General features: G+C 36.2%; 1 protein-coding gene across 10 annotated transcripts in view; it reads left to right on the top strand.

Moving 5' to 3' along the window:
- The window catches only part of LOC112673404 (WD repeat containing planar cell polarity effector), a 424,409-nt gene that overhangs the window by 128,007 nt on the left and 274,676 nt on the right, over positions 1-21,726 (top strand). For all 10 annotated transcript variants that reach the window (XM_035721693.2, XM_035721691.2, XM_035721688.2 and 7 more), the window contains 3 exons: positions 14,819-14,933; positions 17,641-17,774; positions 21,298-21,489. In XM_035721693.2, coding sequence (XP_035577586.1) covers positions 14,819-14,933; positions 17,641-17,774; positions 21,298-21,489 — 441 coding nt within the window. The remainder of the gene's footprint in view (positions 1-14,818; positions 14,934-17,640; positions 17,775-21,297; positions 21,490-21,726) is intronic.

Below are 21,726 nucleotides of genomic sequence, written 5' to 3'. Positions count from 1 at the left end.
ACTATATTTTTTTTAAGGATGTCATAGCTCTATGAAGCTGGCTTTTCAGGATTTGCTGTGATAAAAAGTAGATACAAAGAACAGGAGCAAGTAGGAGGGTGTCCAATCTGATTTCAAGGTTTGAGAAGTTGTATAGGGCCCAACTTCCATTAGTTCACACATCCTATTGGTAAGTAATTGTAGTTATTTGGAATTATTTTTTTTCAATGTCTGTTATTATGTTTTCAAATGGCTACTAAGTTGTTGGGACATTCATACTTATTAAGCTGTTGGGATCTATTTATTCAATGGAACTGCAGTTACATTTGGCCTAGGTGCACCGTAAGATTCCTGAGACTTGTAGGGTGCCGTGAACTGAGAAAGTTTGGGAGCCCTTGGCCTAGACTTTGGATCCCACGCCCTCTGGCCTTCTCAGCATTCCACATGATTGTCATTTCTTTTATGTGTAGCATAATAGTGGAAAGCACAAACTGCTTTATTCTTCCTGGTATCAAATACTGGCTTTACTAACTGTGTGACCTTGGGAAGCTACTTCACCTCTCTGTGCCAGAGGTTATTTAACTATAAAGTGAAGATAAAAACTTATGCTTATTATAAGAAGTAAGTAAGTTAACATATATAGAGAGTGTTTAGTTTCTGGCACAGACCTATGTTTTAACTTACTGTCAACTGGATATTTCGAATCAACTTCATTTTTTTTAATTAAAAAATATTTTTATTGTGTTAAAACATAACATAAAATTTGCCATCTTAACCATTTTTAAGTATATAGCTCATTAATATTAAATATATTCATACTGTTGTGAAACAAATCTTGAAAACTTTTTCACCCTGAGAAACTCTAATATCCCTTAAACAACAAATCCCCTTTACCCCTCCTCTCAGCCTCTGGCAACCACCATTCTACTCTGCCTCTGTGAGTTTGATGATTTTAGATACCTCATATAAGTAGAATCATGCAGTATTTGTCTTTCAGTGACTGGCTTTTTTTACTCAGCATAATATCCTCATGGTTCCTCTATGTTGTGGCATGTGACAGGAATTCCTTCCTTTTTAAGACCACATTTTGTTTATCTATTTGTCCATTGTTGGACATTTGGGTAGCTTCCTTCTCCTGAATACTGTGAATAATGCTGCTATGAACATGGGGTAAAAATATCTCTCTTAAGATCTTGCTTTCACTCCTTTTGGATATGTGACCAAAGTTGGATTGTTGAATCAGATGATTGTTCTATTTTTAGTTTTTTGTGGAAACCCCATACTGTCTTCCATAGTAATTGTACCATTTTACAATCCTAGCCATGGTATACAGGGTTTCAATTTCTCTACATCCTCACTAGCACTTGTTTTATTTATTTATTTATTTTTGTTTGTTTGTTTGTTTTATAGTGGCTATCCTAATGGGTCCGAGGTGATATCTCATTGTGGTTTTGATTTGCATTTCTCTAATGATGAATGATGTTGAACATCATTTCCTTTGCTTTGTTGGCCATATCTTTGGAGAAATGCCTATTCAAGTGTTTTGCTTTTTTTTTTTTTTTTTAAGGGTTATCAGATTTTTTGTTATTGATTTATAGGACTTTAAAAAAATTTCTTCTGGATGTTAACCCCTTATCAGATGTATGATTTGCAAATATTTTCTCCCATTGTGTGGATTGCCTTTTTACTCTTTTGATTATGTTGTTTGATACACTAAAATCTTAAAGTTTGATGTAGTTCCATTTGCCTATTTTTGCTTTTGTTGTCTTTGCTTTTGGTATTATATTCAAGAAATCTTTGTCAAATCCAATGTCATGAAGCTGTTTCCCTGTGGTTTCTTCTAGGAATTTTATACTTTTGTGTCTAAGTGTAGATCTTTAATCCATTTTGGTATTTTTGTTTATAGTGTAAGAGTCCACCTTTGTTCTTTTTGCATGTGGATATCCAGTTATTCCCACACCATTTGTTAAACTGACTATCCCTTCCCCTTGAATGGTCTCAGCTGTCTTGTTGAAGATCACTTTGACCATGTTTGTGAGGGTTTATTTCTTTGCTCTCTGTTCTGTTCCATGGTCTATAGGTCTGTCTCTATGGCAGAATCACACTATTTAGATTACTGTGGCTTTATAATATGTTTTGAAATCAGGTAATGTGAGTCCTCTAACTTTATTCTTTTTAAAAATTGTTTTGGCTATTTGGGATCCCTGAGATTTCCAATTAGCTTTTAAATAAGTGCAACTCTTCTCTTTTTAAACAAATAACCACAAGTCTTAATCATCACTAGCACTACCAGGTCTTATCCCTTTCCTTCAAAAGCAAATTTCTCAAAAGAATTGTCTATTTGTCATCTCCTTTTCCTTATTGCTCACTCAGCATTCAGCCAGCTCCACTTGTGCTTTTGTCCTGATTATTATGATGAAACAGTTGCCACAAATTTGCAAAAAACTAAATGCAATAGACTTTTTTTTTTTAGAGCATCATCTTAAATATAAAGGAGGATTTAACACTATTGACTACTCCCTTGTTTTTTGTTTTGTTTTAGAGAGAGACAGAGGGGAAGAGGGAGAGGAAGAGAGAATCTTAAACCCCTGATGCAGGGCTTAGTCTCACAACCCTGAGATCATGACCCTGAAATCATGACCTGAGCCAAAAAATCACAAGTTGGTTGGTTAACTGACTGAGCCATCCTTGTGTCCCACCACTCCCTTTTTCTTGAAGTGCTTTTTTCTGTTAATTCTCCTTACACTTAGTTTTTCCAATTTTCTTTCTACCTTTCTGGCATTCTTGGTCTTCTTTTCAGGCCTATACTCCTTTCCTGTGTCCTTGAGTGTTGGAGTTCCTCCATGCCCAATTCTAAGCCTTCTCCTCTTTCCTCTGAACTACTGAATTATCAGATTTATATCTATAGCTTTAGTGGCTGATTTATAGAGCTCAGACCTTTCCCCTTTGCTCCAAATCCATAAATCTAGCTGCCTACTTGGTGTCTCCCCTTGGGTACCTCAAAGATATTTCAAACACAGTGTGTGTGTGTGTGTGTGTGTGTGTGTATTAATTTTTTAATTTTTTAAAAGTAAACTTTATTCCCCATGTGGGGCTTCAACTCACAACACTGAGATCAAGAGTTCACATGCTCTACCAACTGAACCAGCCAGGCACTCCTTTTTTTATTTTATTTTATTTTTTTTAAGATTTTATTTATTTAGAGACACAGCAGAGGGAGAAGCAGGCTCCATGCAGGGAGCCTGATGTGGACTTGAGGATCACACCCTGGGCCGAAGGTAGGCGTTAAACCGTTAAACCACTGAGCCTCCCAGGGATTCCCCCCAGCCAGGCACTCGTAAACATAGTATCTTTAAAATGGAGCTCAGAGCACCTTACCTATTCCTCTTTTGCCATTCCAGTCTCAGTGAATGGCTCTGCCTTCCATCCACTTCTAGAAACCAGAAATGTGGAAGTCACCTGTTTATCTTAGAGATTATCTTCTTCTTTACCTAACTCCCTCCACCACACACACATCTAACTAAACTCTTATTCCTACTGATTTTATCTCCTAAATCTCTCTCACATCTGCTGGAGGCCTTCCATCCCTTTGCTCATAACTTTAGTCAAAGCCACCTCACTTCATCTCTCTTCTAGGCTACTTAAACACTTCCTAATGTTTGTTCCTCATCAGTTTATCTTCCACACTGTCGCCAAAATGATTTTTTAGAGGCAAACTGGTCACTCTTCTGCTTAAAACCCTCCTATAACTCTGGAGAATAGATAGGAAACTGAAAACTGATTAACCAGGGCAGGGGTAAGGGAGCATGGGTGGGAGGGATACAGGAAATGGAACAAGACTTTTTTTTTTTTTTTTTTTTTTAAGATTTATTCATAGAGCGCCTGGGTGGTTTACTCTGTTGGGCGTCTGCTTCAGCTAATAATCCTGGAGTCCTGGGATTGAGCCCCACGTTGGGCTCCCTGCTCAGCAGGGAGTCTGCTGCTACCTCTGTCCCTCACCCCGCTTGTGTTCTCTGTCTCACTCATACTCTATCTCTCAAATAAATAAAAAATATTTATTTAAAGATTTATTTATTTGACAGAGAGAATGGGGAGGGGGCACAGAGGAAGGAGTGAGAGAATCTCAAGCAGACTCCTCACTGAGCACAGAGTGTGACATGGGGCTCAATCTCATAACACTGAGATCATGACCTGAGCTGAAATCAAAAGTTGGGCTCTTAACCATCTGAACCACCAACAGTGCCCTAGGAACAAGACTTTTAACTGTTACCTCCATATAATTTGTTGTTTTCTTTTAGAAGTACATGAATAGGGGATCCTTGGGTGGCTCAGTGGTTTGGCGCCTGCCTTTGGCTTAGGCCGTGATCCTGAAAATCAGGGATCGAGTCCTACACTGGGCTCCCTGCATGGAGCCTGCTTCTCCCTCTGCCTCTCTCTCTCTCTCTTTCATGAATAAATAAATAAAATCTTTAAAAAAAAAAAAAGAAGTACATGAATGTATTATCCATTCTAAAAATTAAATCAGTAAATTGAATTTTATTTCTTTTCAAAGATTTTGTTTATTTGAGAGAGAGAGAGAATGCATGAGGGAGAGAACATGTAGGAGGAGCAGCAGAGGGAGAAGGAGAAGCAGGCTCCCTGTGAACGAGAAGCTCCACGTGGGGCTCGATCCCAGATCAGAACCTGAGCTGAAAGCAGATGCCCAATTGACTGAGCCACCCAAGCGCCCCCAGTAAATTGAATGTTAAAAATTGTAGCATCATACTACTCTTAAAGGCTAGATTGAACTCCTCCCAATCTATTTACCTTTTTAACTTTATCCCCTACTATACTCTCTTTTAAAAATTGGGGCACCTGGGTGGCTCAGTCGGTTAAGTGTGCTGGACTCTTGATTTTGGCTCAGGTCATGATCTCAGGGTGGTGAGATTGAACTCCAGGTTGGGCTCCATGCTGGGCGTGGAGTCTGCTTAAGATTCTCTCTCTCTTTCTCTGACTGCATGTTAAGGGTGTGTGTGTGTATGTGTGTGTTTAAATTAACTCAGGAAGTGCTCTTGTCAGTCTTTAAGAAGTGATGTTTATGCAAAATTTCCAAGCTTACTTTTCTAGAACATCTTCAAAGATTAATATTTCACAGACTCTGCCTTGGGAAATACCCTTTTAGATTTGAACTATATTAGCATTTTATTACAGAGAAGAAGCAGAATGTTTCAGGGGCAACTGCTATTCCTAGTCAAAGAGAATAGACAAAATGTTTTATTAAGATGGTAGATTTTAGATAAATTAAAGAAAATCAGGAGAATACTGGTGGGTTTGAAATCTGTTGGGTGAAGGTGAGCAATTAAAAATGGTAAATTCAAACTAAGGGAAATGAAAAAAGATGCAGTGATGATCTTTATTCCCAGTTTTAATATTTTAAAATAAAAAATAATTAGGGGCACCTGTCTGGCTCATTTGGCAGAACATGTGACTCTTGATCTCAGAGTTGTGAGTTCAAGCCTCATGCTGAGTGTGGAGCCTGTTTAAAATAAACAAATAAAGAATAAAAAATTTAAAATAATTAAAAAGACTCCTTATCACTGTAAACTGGCAGACAGTAAAAACAGGTATATAGTAAAAAGTAAAAGTACCCCCCAACCCCAAGTTCATTCCCCTCTCCATGATAACCACTTTCAGCAGTTTGATTTATGTCCTTCCTCAATGCATTTTCAAACATTCTTCTGTGTTTATGTATGCATATACATTTGTTTTTAAGTAAGTGGAGGGACTCCTGGGTGGTTCAGTGGTTTAGCACCTGCCTTTGGCCCAGGGCGTGATCCTGGAGTCCTGGGGTCAAGTCCCACATCGGGCTCCCTGCATGGAGCCTGCTTCTCCGAACTCTGCCTGTGTTGTATCTCTGCCTCTCTCTCTCTGTGTCTTTCATAAATAAATAAATAAAACCTTAAAAAAAAAAGTAAGTAGAATTACTCTGTACATATTGTTCTGTAACTTGCTTCACTTAACAGTGTATAACATACCTTTCAATATCTATATCTACTTCCTTATTTTTAGTAGGTGCATAATAATCCATAATTTGGATTTACCATGTTTTGAGTAATACTCTTTATAATAAGTAAGGAAGTTGGACATGGATGAACAATCTAATAATATTAAGGCAGTATAAGAGAAAAAGAGAATGTTGTTTTTTTTTTTTAAGTAAGTGAAATTGCAGAGGAGAGGGACTCCAGTTTTCTATTTGATCCTTTTAGTAAGGAGCCACTATTGTAGTTCATTTTCAGTATGATTTAAATTCTGACTTCCTAGAAATGCATTTTGTGGCATAAAGGCATCTCTGTAAGACCATAAAATAAGAGATGTATTTGTGACTAGATATTTTAAGAGCTGCTTCTTTGTTTTTAAACAGCTTTATAGAAAAACACCGAAGACATATAGGAAGTTAAAAAAACCATCCATAATCCCAATTTTTGAAAACTCTATGAGGCTAAAAGTAAAAATTCATGCCTCTTGCTCCTAATTTCACCTCTTTGAGATACCTGGCATCAATGGTTTTGGGCATATTTTTTCTGACATTTTCTTGTATTTATACAGATAATTTCTGCATGCATATGTATATAATACACATATCACACTACTTTTTTTCCTTAAAAAATGAGATGATGCTATTCATGCAGGCCTGCAGCTTTTGGAAATTCTGCACCTCCCCCTCCAACTTCAACAATGTATCGTAGACTTGGGCAGAAAACTTCTGATTAAACTTATCTTTTATTGTATCTCCATTTGTTTCCTTCTACTAACAACATTCACAAAAACCAAACTCAGAAGCAGCTGATTTATTAACTAGCATGGCAATTTATTAATTTATAGTGTCAGATATATCTGGCATCATAGATTTTGTTCATTTGCTTGGGGGCATTCCCACCTGATAGCTGAATTACTCAAGAGACTATAGATAAGAATGTTGATTGGTGAGCTGAAAATTAGAACAAAGGCAAGGAGGTGTTCTTACAGGATATTTCTATCAAGCTACAGTAGCTCTCTGACTTGCCCTGGAGCTCTTTCTGTCTTGACAACTGGCATTAGTCATCACTTATTGCCCTGAACATCTAGAAACATACAGAACAGACTTCCTCCAGGCTCCTGATCTGAACTGTGCACTGCTCACCACTCCATTTAAGATACCTGACCAGGTCCTCAGTCATTACCCTTTCTTTATGTATTGAAAATGTTGATTAGAATTTGATGATCCCCCAAATCTGCTTGATGAAGATAGGAAAAACACGTTCACCTCCACAGCAGCTCATTTAGAAACCCTCTCCTCAGGTGAGCCTCTGTGGAAGTGACTCATATATGGAGCTTATGATCCTCAGTGTCTCCAGACATTGCCAGATGTCCCCTGGTGGCCAAAATCAGCCTCAGTTGAGAACCACTGGTTTAGAGGAAGAGTGGTTTAGAGTGAAGAAAGAGCTACAGAGAGGAAAACTGGATGGGATATAACATGGAGGTAAATGGAGAAATTAGAGTTAAGGATGTTAGTTTTCAGTGGTGTGAGAAAGAACATCGGATCTGTCCTATGTCTTGGTCTACTTTCCCACTAATTATGAGACTTTAAAAAAAAATAATAATTATGAGACCTTTGGTTAGTTGCTTTACCCTCCTGATTGTTAGTAAGTATGAAGCTTAAACTTGTTACTATTATTTTTTTAACTTTTATACTTATTAGGTATCAGAGTTGTACTAGCATTTTACAGACATTATAATGCATATAAAAGTCCTCTGTAAATTATAAAATTTTGTACAAAAGTGCTGTGCTATCTGATATGATTTCCTGTTCACTTTTCACCACTGCTTTTATCTCTTTTGATCTTTAAAACTACTGACAAATAGGGGAATCCCTGGGTAGCTCAGCGGTTTGACACCTGCCTTCGGCCCAGGGCATGATCCTGGAGTCCTGGGATCGAGTCCCACATTGGGCTCCCTGCATGGAGCCTGCTTCTCCCTCTGCCTGTGTCTCTGCCTCTCTCTCTCTGTGTCTCTCATTAATAAATAAATAAAATCTTTAAAAAATAAAATAAAACTACTGACAGATTTATTTTTGACTTGTTTTGTGTGTGTGAATTTCACCATGATTATAAATATTTTCTAGGAATCATCACTTTATGTAATATACATAAACATAAAAGAGGTGGCTTGAAAATTACATTAGGGAATAAAAAGTAGCATTACTCATAGTAAGTGAGAAAATGAGATTTCTTATATTGAAATAGACCTAGCAGGGCAAATTTCTAGGCATGTATCTATTCCATATATTGAGTAACACCATACAAATCTTTGGGAAACCCCATTGTTAACACTTCTCCATCCAGAAAAATGCCTATTTATTTCTTGTCCTTTTGTTTCTTGTCCTTAAATCAGTTCCCTCTGGAGAGTCCATTAAATTTTTTTCTTCCTTGTCTTAACTGCATTCACTTTTGTTTCTCTACTTTAATGGATTAGTCAGGCATGATTTCCTTCTATACTCAAATGTTTGCTGAAAGAAGGAATAAATTACAGAAGACATGTTATCTTTCTTTTAGCAGGTTATCTACTAAAATGATCAGTGACACTACTCTTCGTTAAAGATTTCCACAATGTAAAATTGTTTGACTATCTATAGCTCTCAGTTTCTCCAGAATTAATCCCATGGATTGGATTGGGGACAGAATTGAGTGAGGTGTTGTGTACCATTGTGATGTAAATTCACTGGACCTCCATGAGAGTGGCTCTATAATACCTTAAATATTTGCTTCAGCCCTGGAATTCACTCCAGTGGCCCTAATACTTTATTGCCTCTCTAAATTGTAGTGTTTAGGTCCTGCTGTCTCCCACCTATCTGCTAATGATTTTGGGTACTGCTAATGATTTTTAGTACTGACCTTGTATACCTTTACTTATCATTTTTTTCCTCAGATGTGATAATAATCACATGGATTTGGGGAGAGTTTTCTTAACCAATGAGAATATTGAAGTCAGTGGGATTGTTTTTGATCACTATTATAAAACACCTCATCCACAATTATTGCACCAGTTCTTCTTGAATACTTGAGACCAAGTGTGAGACCCACTCTTCTCTGTGGGTATTAAACTCTCTCTTCTAGGAAGCAACTATTAATCATAACCAAACCTCCATGTCTCTCTGAAATGAGGTCTTCTCCTGTATTCTTTATATACTCTACTAACATGTGTCTTCCTTATTCACCATTGTATCCCCTCATATAGTTGCATTATATGGGAGGCACTCACGTCTTTTGACCTAGTGAATGAAATGAAACTCAGGTTCTTGTGGTTGTTTATGTTTTGTTTGGATTAATAGTATCATCTGATATAATTTTCTTTTTCTTTTCCCAGTGCCATTTCACCTCCAATTAAATACTGAAACTAAGGTTAGGAGAAATCACTCGAAGGGCCATCTGAAGATTGTGGGAATCATTTGTCACTTTTTAAAAGAGAAAGCCTCTTTGGTATGAGCTTATTGGAGAAAATGAGAAGGAGAGATGATAAAGGCAATGGAAAGAAACATGTACAAAGCAGAAATAATAAGAAATATACTTCCTGTCTACGAGGCCATCTGAGAAAAGAAGTTTTCATTCTTATTTTGCCCTAGTCATGTTCTGCACAAAGAACAACGTTAAAATTGGAACAATTTTGGGAAATCTCATGGGCCTTCCATTGATTGTTCCTGTGGATCTATTTTCAAGCTCAGATCTGCTCTGTAGTGGCTTTCCTTTACTTCTCTCGTCTTTTTCATTTTCTGACCTGTCAGAATTCTCCAATTCCTTGCAGTAAGATAGAACAATATCTTTTTTTTTTAAAGATTTTAATTATTTATTCATGAGAGACACAGAGAGAAAGAGGCAGAAACACAAGCAGAGGGAGAAGAAGCAGGCTCCATGCAGGAAGCCAGATGCAGGACTTGATCCTGGGACCCCTGGATCACGCCCTGAGCCAAAGGCAGACGCCCAACCACTGAGCCACCTGGGCGTCCCAAGATAGGACAATATCTTAGTGTCCCTTTTCCTTCTTGTTCTGCCGAATCTTATGTAGGCCATTTTTATTTTAGAGAGTTTAAAAGCAAACCTTTTGGGGAAACAGGTGGAAACACTTTCCTGTCTGAACCTGAATATTCTTTTCCTGAACTTCAGACAAATTTTTCCTGATTCTGGTTATCTCCATTACTATATCCAGGACTATCTTTGGCACCGGTATTTGGAAACTTTATGCTTTCCCACAGGTTGTTTTATAAAAATGTTAATTAGCTTATTAATTTATCTATATCTTCTTATTTCAAAATCTAGTGTCAGAGATACCTCTAGGCCACAAGACATTTAGAGATCTATAATGATGCACATAGCTTGATCCTAATGAGTACCCAGACTAACTCAATAAGGGTGCTAACGTGACCTTTTAACACCTCTACAGATTGGAATGCTTCAAACCTCAGACCATGGGCCTCTTTCTCTTTCAACTTTTATTGATTGATTGAGTGAAATTTTTTTTTTCCTCATGGCTCTAGAGAGTAGAATTCCAAGATCAGTGTGCTGTCAGGGTTGCATTCTGTTAAGGCCCCTCACCCTGGCTTAAAGACAGCAGTCTTCTTACTATATCATTATATGGCCTTTCCTCTGTTTGTGGACATGGAGGGAGAGAGAGAGGGAGAAAGAGCGAACTTCTGTTTTCTCTTCCTCCTCTTACGAGAATATGAATCAGAGTGGATTGTGGCCCTAACCATATGACCTCTCTAACTCATTTTTTAAGGACCGCTTATCCAGTTCCATGACTTTAAACACTACCTTTATATTCTTGATGACTCCTAAATATATATCTCCAGCCCTTACATCACCCTAAGCTTCAGACTCATTTCTAATTGTCTACTCAATATCTCTACTCATATGTCCATAGACACGATAAACTAACATGTTCAAAACCAAACTTTTGATCCCCCCTAAATATGTATTTCTTTGAGTCTTGCCTATCTCATTAAATCCATTTGTTCAGCCCAGATATTTTTGAGTTTTTCTCTTGTATGCCATATCCAATCCTTCTGCAGGTCCTGGTTGATTCCCTCTAAAATATGTCTCAAATCTGTCCACATATCATTTCCTCTAGCATTGCCATTCTATCCAAGCCATCATCATCTCTCACCTGGACCACTGCAATAGCCTCCTAATAGTCTCCTAGCTTCTACTTTTGCCCATACCCCTCTTTAAAACATAAATTAGATTATAATTCTCTGCTGCTTAAAATCCAGTAATTTCTCATCAACCTAACCTGGCCCTAGAGCTACCTCTTTGATTTCATCCTCTATGAATATATATCACTGTCACTCATTTCCCCTTAGCTACTTTGCCCTGGCTTTCTTCAGTCATTCCAGGCACATTCTGACCTTAGAGTTTTTGCATTTGCAGTTCTCTGCCTCGATTCCCTTTCTCCAAATAATACTGTGATTTGTTCAATCATAGTACTCAAATCATAGTACTCAAATGTCATTTCCTTAGAGAGGTCTTTTTTTTTTTTTTCTTTATTAGTCATTCTAAAAACAGCATTCTCCTAAAATCCCCATCCTTACTGTGCTTTATTTTTCTCTGTAGTTCTTATTGCCATCTGACATTATACCAAAATTCTTTACCTGTAGCTTGTGTCTACATGAGAATGCAAGCTCCCTGAGGTGAGGGAGGGCAAGGGCTTTGTTATGTTCACTGCTGTTGTCTTCAGTACCTAGAATAGGGCCTGGCTTTTACAAAATACTAAATATATATTTGTGGAATGAGTGAATTGAATATAAGGATAAGTGGCTGCACGTATCCTTTGAACAAAGATTCTGAAGGAATGCTGAAACTCAGTGGGCAGGATTCACAGTTCCCAAATCATTGCTCCTATCTCCATGTGGTATCTACTGCAGCACGCATGCTTTCTTTCTTACTGTACCTTGACACTTACCCTTCGAATCCTTTCTAGCTTAAGTCCACCTTTTACTTACTCTCACAGGTTGCACTTTATATCTCCATCCCACAAGACTGGTCTTTTAGAATTACCTTTCTGAGATAGCAAATGCTCAAACATAGAAACAGCAGTTACTATTAGGAGATGAGGGTTAGTTCATGATGCTGGTGCCTAAGAGCAGAAAATAAGGAACAAGAAATTTGGGACTTGGACAAATTAAATTCTGCAGTTCTGGAGGAACTTGCACATATCTTGGAAACAATATCCTTATGAAATCATAGCAATTGGGAAAGGTGACAAAAGGATAGTACTGGTGACAACTAACCTGGAGTCTAGTGTACCCTATTTAGTATTGAGTCCAGTCTGGGCGCAAGATTTTTAGAAAGACAAAAATAGGTGTTCAGAGATGGCAAATAGTATAGTGAATACACATCATATGAGTATTGGTCGAATAATAATAATTGCAAACATTTACTATGTGCTAGGCATTCTAAATACTGTTTGTAAAAAGTTATTTAATGCTCATCCTATGAGGTAGATGTTACTCTATCTTTTTGGATGAGGAAATGAAGTTACAGAGAAGTTAAGTAACTCCACAAGGTCCCATAGCTAGTAAGAGGTAGAACCAATGCTGATTTCATTCCGATTTCAGAGTCCATGCTTAACACTATCTTTTAATATTTTAATATATGCTATTGAAAAATTCAGGTTATTATGGAAGTTCTTGGAAGGCAGTATTTTTACCTCAGCTCAAGTGTCACCATCTCCCTATTCGATATCCCTAGTCTCCCCAGTATGTACTCCTATAATAGGACCAGCAATAGCACTTTATTACACTTATTTGCTTGTATCTCTGCCTCTCTCAACCTGCCTTTAACCTATTTTGAGGACAATATTTTATTCTCTTTTGAGCCATTAAACTTAGTTTAGTGCTTGCCATATAATCAACATTCAGTTTTTGTTGAATGAAAAAAAAATGAATGAATGATCTCTAAATCAATTAGTAAGATAATGAACTCCTAATCACTGGATGTATTCAAGCATGGACTGAATACTTGAGGGATGCTTGAAGGGATGCTGCAGAAGGAACTTCCACATTTGTGGAAGATTAGACTAAGTTTCTATCTGACCATGAATAATCTGATCCTATAATGAGTTAAATTATGATTTTTTTTCTTCGAACATTTCATTAGCACCTAGTGTATGCCTGGTATTGTTTTAGACATTGAAGAAACAAAGACAAAAGTGTCCTAGCCAGTATCCATAAAGAGCTGGTAGTCAGTGGATAATTAAGAAAAGAGATGCTCAAGATTATAGATGTAAAGTTTTAGTAGATAAAAATAAATAGAAAAGGAACAGATCTTAGACATGTTTTGAATAAATGGGGGCGGGAGAAAAAAGCTGTGACATAGGAGGGAACTAGGTATGAAAGATGACCCTAAAACTGCCTGCCTGAGAAGGGAGAATTTAGAAGTAAAGACCATGTGCTATGTTATGGGGGAATTCCCCAAAGGGAAATATCAGTGTTAGCCATCAAAGTGTATTGCAGGGCTGGATGTAATTCAGTAGGGATTAATTTGTGAATATTTTGAAATTCTTGGAACAAATGTTCTTATTAGTTTCCCAAATGAATAAAAATGATCACATCTTCATGCCGTCTGCCTCCTTTAGGGGCATTGACATTAAATGGACAATCTATTAAGTCATGTGGGACGCTTCAGTTTCTTTTCCTATTCATATGCCTGGAATCTGTTGTGCAGTGGGGAAGTAATAGTCTTTCTTTATATTAACCTGGTCCCTCTTGCTGCTCATCCTTCACACATGTCTAAATATGTCTTGACACAGAATCATCCTTTCTAGCTGGGACATGATGCCTAGGTAGGTGGGGAATTCCCCTGTTTTGTTTAAAATCATAGTTGTCTTTGAGTTTGGCTAGCATGTTGATAATTAGTTTACTGACAATTGGTTTTTTTTCTTTTTATACCATATGCTATTGCATGATTCATCTGCCTTGAGTCTGTTGCCTTGAAGGTGAAACAATTTCTTCCAATGTTGATATTTCATAATCTCATAGATAACAAGCATACGCATATGCATAGTCCTTTCAGAAGTTTTAAACATTTGGAGATGAATGAATTATGTTGCCACAAATGGAAAGGAGCAGTATAACATCATAATGGTGATATCCAGTCATCTTTTTTTGGGTGGTTGGATGAACACTGGTATTGGTAAAGCCCAGCTATTTTACTATGTATCTCTTTTTGAGAAATTGTTTGTGGTATGTATTATTTATTTATGAATTTTATAGTTTGACATTTTACTTTAGTTGCCTAGATTTACATGTATTTTAATATTTTTAAACTGACAAGATCTTTGTTTGTAGAAGTGGGGTTTAAATTCCAAATAAATTGTAGCGTTCACTGTTTATAGTCTAATGTAGCATCTTTTTATATTTGATGTATAGCAAACCTTCAGAAATCTCTTAATTTGACATAAATAGTAATCTTTCGAAATACTTTAATAAAACATAGTACATTTCTGAATGCAATGCAAAACAGTTACTTCTACATGGGTGCTTTCTAAGTGTTTTGATGATTAGACTACTAATAATCATGGACTAAATTCAGTTTCTGCACAAAGCTTTATTCAGTGCATTTATTGTGTTGCATCATTTAGTCACCTGTATCTTTTTACTCAGAATGGCAGTGATTGTTTCTGATGAAGAAAAACTCTTTATAATTTCATGGTGTAGATGCCTATGTATATATATCTTTATAATTTATATATTTGAAGAGAGACTTTTTTTTAAAGACTCTAATTCTCAGTATATCTCCTCTCCCCCTCTGATCCCTTTACCTGGTTTTAGCTCCTCTTTGGTTCAGGTGTGCTGGTGTCCTTAAGCCTCTCTGGGCCACAGCTGGAGAAAGTGGTGATTGACAGAAGCCTGGTGGGGAAGCTCATCTCTGACTCCATCAGTGATGGTAATTACCCCCATGTGCAAATCAATTGCCTACATAAACAGTGGGGCAGGAGAAATAGTGTGTCAACAGGTACACTAATTATTACCACTGGGGACTTGCAAACACAAGTAATCGCTTATAATAGCATAGTTACAACCCCTGGGACCAATACAGGTTTTGACTAATATTTAATACCAAAATTGTGTCAAGCACTGGGCTCATATTCTGAGTATTTTTCACTTTTTCATTTAAAAAATGTGAACATATTTTCAAAACAGGGTGGGGTTTTTGTGTGTGTTCTTTCAAAATTAATCCCCTATTGACATTTCAAATATTTTTCACTTTCAAATGAATTTTGAATGAATGACCCAAACATGTCAATACAGGCACCAATAAAAAAAAAAAATCTGTAATTTGCTAGTAGGAAGATCCTTTGTTACCAAAATCTATGAATACTAACTTTTGAGAAAATTTAGGCAATATTTCTAAATATCAAAAACCAATGCCAAATATACTAGATGAAGCTGGATCCTTTTAAGTGTACCATAATCAGTATATAATTGCTACAAAGCACATAATCAAGGGGTACCTGGGTGGTATAGTTGGTAGGATGTCTAACTTTAGGTTTCAGCTTGGGTTGTGAGTTCAAGGTCAGACATCAAGCCCGGTGTCAAGCCCTGTGTTGAGCTCCATGCTCGGCACAGAGTCAGAGTTAGCTTGGATTTCTCTCTTCTTCTCCCTTTGTCCCTCTCCCACCCTCACCCTCCCGTGCACATGTGGGTATGCACTCTCTCCCTTCCTCAAATAAATAACTCTTTAAAAAAACACATGAAAAAATATTTTAAACCAGTTATTAAAAAGGTAGGATACTGACATTTATTGAGCCCTAAAAGGCTCTAAGATCCATGTCAACCTACTTATTTAATCAAAAATAGCGTTATATGTTATAGTTATTTCTATTTTATAAATAAAGAAATTGAAGCTAAGACACTAAGGAACATGCCCGCAAATGAGATACTAAGGGAACAGCTTGAAAATAACACAACTGAGATTGTAACCCAGGTTCTAGCTGCAGAGCCCATTTTCTTTCTGCTATACTGTGCTGACTCCTGAGGTTTTTAAGGTCATATTCTTTTATTGAAGGTAAAAAGGTTTAAGAAACAAGTGGCATTATCATTAGTGATTGAAAATTCTCTTTATCCTAACTGAATAATCAAAACAAAGTGTGATCTAGTGGACAGAGGTGAGAATACAGAAACCTTCCTGTGCTCTGCCATGTGCTCTCACTAGCTACCTCTGAATAAATTGGACTCAATTTCATCCTCCTCCAGAAAAGCACTTTGCAGGATGGCTATAATTAGCAACATTCATGACAATAATAAGCTGGGGGTGGGATTGTAAGTATGCCATTTCTTCTTCCTTACAGGAACATGGTGTCAAGGAAGCTTCCTATGGAAGAGTTTCCGTTTTCATATGTGTAATAATTGACCCCTCTATTCACACTGCAAATAAAATAGTGGCTGTGATGATTTTGTCGTGTTGATGCTCCTCTCTAAGAATTAAAAGGAGATTTCCAACACTATTCATGTCTTTGAGATATCTCTTTTTACTTCTTTTATTTATACCCAAAATAATACACTCTCATGAGACCATGATAACAATGTGATTTCTTGGCAGTTCTCCAGATTCTCCTGTAATTGTGTAGATATACTCTTGGTTGCTGCTTGCATAGCCAGGGGTATGGAAGTAAAGAAAAATATATGAAACATACAATAATTTCTTTATGGTAGGAGCAATATAAAACATTTCTCAAATTCCTATTATACTAAGTTTTTATCAATAATATTTATAACATTAATAGCCCTTTATGTAACTCATGAATTTTAATTGTCTACCTACTTGTGTGCATTAGAAATAAAGCTGTAGAAATATTTTTGCTAATCTTCATTACTAGATATTAACTTATGTGTGCATATTGAGCGTAATACCCTTTATTTCATTCAGCTTGTATTCATTGATGAAAGAAGGTTCATTGATGAGAAATTTAAAAATATAAAACATACAGGGATGCCTGGATGACTTGTCAGTTAAGCATCTGACTTTTGCTTGGGTCATGATCTCAGAGTCTTGGGTTGGAGCCCTGTGTTGGGCTCCCCGCTTAGTGGGGAGTCTGCTTCTCTCTCTTCCCTCTCCCCGCCCCCTGCTTGTGTGCATGTGCACTCACAAATGAATGAATGAATGAATGAATGAATGAATGAAATGAAATTGGTGGAAAACATTGATCTGTATTCCCTAAAAAATGAATTTATTCTCAGGTGGTTTTTATATCATGTAAACACAGGATTAAAGGCTAAGTACAAATAAAAGTAAATCTTTACATTCAGATATGAAATAATCTTTAATAAATAATCTTTAATTTATGCTTTTCTAGCTCTACTTCCAAATGTAGCTTACTTGGTTATTGTCCCCAAACATCAGTGTATCATAAAATGGTCTTAGGAAAAAAGGAAAAAGTATCAAATCCATGCATGACTAAATTTATGATTATTGTTTCTGATATCTTTAATATCCTTGTAAAATAATGATATTTAGGAGACTAGTTATTTCAATTGTTATTTATCTTATGAGAATAACTTTTCGTAATATTTTGGTGAAAACATTTCTCAATTCATTATTATTTTATTCTAATTTAGTATTTTATGATATCAAATCTGTATTTGTTTTTTAGCTCTTCTCACAGACAGTTTCATCATCTTATCATTTTTGGCACAAAACAAACTATGTTTTATTCAGTTTACCAAGAAGATGGGTTCTCCTGATACAAACAAAAGACTGGAAAAACTCTCAGCCTTGGATTATAAGGTAGAGATTTCAATTTATAGAGTTGTATTATTAATTATTAAGGCATACTAGAGTATCACATTGATTGATATTATACTCATTATTCTTGAATATTTCTAGATTTCAGACAAACCAGAGTTAATTGTATGATTATGGTTGTTTCAATGGAAATATTGGCTTTCCCACCTTTTCTTGTTTACTCTCATCATGAGAGTCTAATAATGGCATGTTTGGAGCAATTTATGTAGTATTTATGGAAATCAAAGATAGATAATAAAGACAAGTCACACATTTGAAAATGGTTTTCTTGCTAAGGGCAGTATATATACTATTCTCATTTTTCTCTAAGACCTCATATCACCTAGGCAAAGATAGCTTGGCTATCCTTCTGGCTTCCGTTTCACAAGAAAAGAAAGAAGAAAGAAGGCACTTCCAGAGGTTAATAAAAAAGTGTAATAAACAAGGAGTGGGAAGACCCCTCACCCCCCACATACACATATACCCAACTATAACTAGAGAAAAATGCAAAACAAAATCTCCTTCATATGTTAGTATCTCTCCCTTCACTAACTCCAGGTAATTTGTTTCCTTGTATCAGGGATTTTACATCTGTTAAGGCAGGATTTTTATTTTAAATGATGTGTTTCATATAAGTTTTGCCACATTACATTTTAACTGCTTGGAAGGCACACACTCTGCTAGGATGAGTATCTAATACATTTTCCAGGCTGTTTCAGTTCAAGGCCTCTTTTCAGCAATGACTTGTGTTTGCAAGATTGATCCAGCCTCTGTGACGTGGATTTGAGACAGTTCACTGTTCACTGGGAACAGAGCTGATATACAGCTTCCTTAAAAAAGATGCACACTTATGCCATACCCAGAGTATCTATCCATAATACGGGCAAAGATTTTTAGAAGTCAGCTTTGTGGCTTGAAACTTTGTGTGTGTTTCTGAAAAAGTAGTATTCAGGCTAACCTTTTGCCCTTTGGGATTATTTCTTATTGTGATTGAGGTGGTAGTGGTATGGGGAGGATTTAAATTTATTTGGTAGAAACATCTAGTCTTGTAAAAAGATTTTCAACATGGGATAAAGTATATTAAATGAGTTTTTCATTCTGGTAATAAACTGTAATTTGGTTCTATTTGCCAACTTTGTGGAGCTTCCATTACATTTTGTATAATATTGATTTTCTTTAATTGAGGTCAGTGGTACTCATATTATATTTTGATTAGTAAAAAAAACTGATCTTAACATTCTTAATGGGATATTATCTTCCAGGTTGGCTAGCTGTAGATTTATTTGAAATGTTGCTTATTTACAAATACTGGTCTTTAAAATACACCAATATGTAAAAGGTAAATAAATTAATGAAATGCTCCAATATGCAGTAACTCAAACTTTTTATGTTTTCAATGCTATGATGTCAAATTTTATATGATGTTTTTTCAACTTAGGTATAATGGATAGCTTAATAGTCTTCTTAGCTGAAGGATAGTAGCTGCCCATTAATGAGATCAGAGGGGGAACTGTCAGAATGTCATCTTTTCTTACAAGAAGATTTGAAAAATAGACTTACTATATGGACTCTTCACTTTAAAAGAATTGTTTATTCTTTCTGCCTTTGGGTTTGAGAACAGGGGCACTCTACATCATTTCTATACATTGGAGAAGTGACCTACTTCCCTTTGGAAAAGCCCAAGGATTCCTTTCTGGTTCAGTATTTAAAATATAGGTATTTAAAAACTTAGTAAAAACTGCCATTTGTCTTTTGGAAGGATAATTTAAGAAACTTGTTCACTTTACTTGCCCTGTTGACCATCATGATAGAATACTAATGCCATTAAAAACTCACAGGAAATAGGAAATTTCAGTTAACATGCATGGTTTGCACTACGAGGAATGAAAGTGTCAGTCTCTTAACTATTTTCTCATCTAGAAATTCGTAAGTAACATGTTGACATGGCAATAGGACATCAAATAGTGTATATTTATTTGTAAGGACTTAGCAATTCCATTATGGTACTTATCTCAAGATAAGTAGTTAAAATAGTGATATTGGGAGCATAAATATGAGAATTTGCACTTCAAAGCCTAAAGTACATCTGTGTTGTCTGTCATTGCCCATTTGGATTTTAAAACAAAGAAATAGTGTAGAATATTATAATTCTGCTTTTCTTTACAGCTGTACCATAATTTAATTCTTTCAGAATGAAATAATTTTGGCAAAGAAAATTGCAGGGTAAATATCAAAAACGACTGACCTTTAACAAGTTTTCCAGTCTACATTTTAAAAATCCAATTCAATTTATTTAACAGGGAAGGGACAGTGCAAGGAGTTAAATGTTTACCATGAGAGAACAACACTGGTAATTACTTTGATTTCAGTTCCTTTTGATGTGCATTCAGAGGATGAAGAGGTCAATAATATTATGGCCATGCAAATAGAAAAGGGTTCCTTTTGACCATATTAAAAAAAATAGCAGAGGATTATTAAAGCATTAACCTTGATTTTAATGGCCTTGGTTGAGTGGTGAGATCACAATTTGGATGAGCCTGATTATTTACTAAATACAATACATAAATGCAACGGGTTCTTAACACCCATTGCACTCTGGCATTATCGCATTACTGCCATCCTTTGTTGCCTTGCAGACAGGAATATGAAAGCAATCTGTCATGTAGTGAGACTGGCTCCAGAAGCATTTCTCTGATAAGAAGACCCCCTGCCCTTTGCTAGTGTCTGGTCCAGTAGGCTTAGCCATGCGCTTAATCCCCAGAAAGTGGTTCGATTATTGCTGACCAGCAATGGCAAGATAGTTTTTTTTTTCTTCCAAGCTATCAACCTTCCATTAATTCCTTAAGCAGAAATACGGTGCAATCTATATTTCCTTGGCATGTGTCACCCAGATGGTGCCGTGCTTATGTTTTCAAATAACCATGTTCCAAAATAACATAGTTTGAATAATAAATTCTACAAATCCTTCCTAAGAAAGAGAAGCATAATTCTCAGAAGCTGCATAAACTTTTACGCATGATGCTATGGCTTATCCCTTTATGCAGAATATATGTGTATATGTCTCATATATTCTTTAAAGTGATATTTCCTCAAGTTGTTTTTCCTTTTATTGTTGTCAGTCATTGTTAAAGTGTTATGTCTTAAACAGTAGTGAGATACTCTTGGTCAGCAGTACTGAACTTGTCATTTAATATAGCTGGTCTTAAATCCTATGTGTAGGTCGATGCTGTCAAGCAGCCATGACTGTACATTTTGGTATTGATTGGGATTGCTACAGCCAATTCCTCCCTAACTCACATTTCTCCTTTTCCTTTCCTCTGCTAAAAATGGGGAGAATTTTGAACATATGTCTTTTTTATATATGTGTCAAAAGAATTTGGTAAATTCTGACACCTCCTTAAGCACATGTTTAACATGCATATTTACTTGCATTTATCTACATTTACAGATGCTTTAATTTTTGTAATACTGTGAGGATTTTGCATTAAAAAATGATTCTCATATGCTTTTTTTCCTTGATAATTAGATTTCCTATTACGAGATACCAGGCCCAGTAAACAGAACAACAGAGCGTCGTCTAGCTATCAATTGTGTTCAGGATATAGTTGTCTGCTGGTGGCCATTGGTCAGTGATGATGCTTGGCCTTGGGCCCCCATTTCTCCAGAGAAGGACAGAGCCAATCTGCTGCTCCTAGGTTATGCTCAAGGAAGACTGGAGGTAAATATAAAGCAAATATATACATTTTGTTGAAGAGCAAATAAAATAGGATTATTAGTTTTTCTATTCTGAAATAAGGATGAATACTTTGTTAAGCCTAGAATTTATTTTTCTAAATTCTCAAAGAAAGAAATTATGAATAAAGTGGGGGTTCTTAAAAGTATCATATCTATAGGGTAAACAGAGAATTCCAGGGCTGGCCTGAATCTCACAATGATTAAGAACACAGCCTTCTGG

Source organism: Canis lupus, chromosome 10, assembly GCF_003254725.2.
Source record: "Canis lupus dingo isolate Sandy chromosome 10, ASM325472v2, whole genome shotgun sequence".
Classification (NCBI taxonomy): Eukaryota; Metazoa; Chordata; class Mammalia; order Carnivora; family Canidae; genus Canis; species Canis lupus.
Note: the sequence above shows the minus strand (reverse complement) of the source record. Positions and strands in the feature narration are given on the sequence as shown.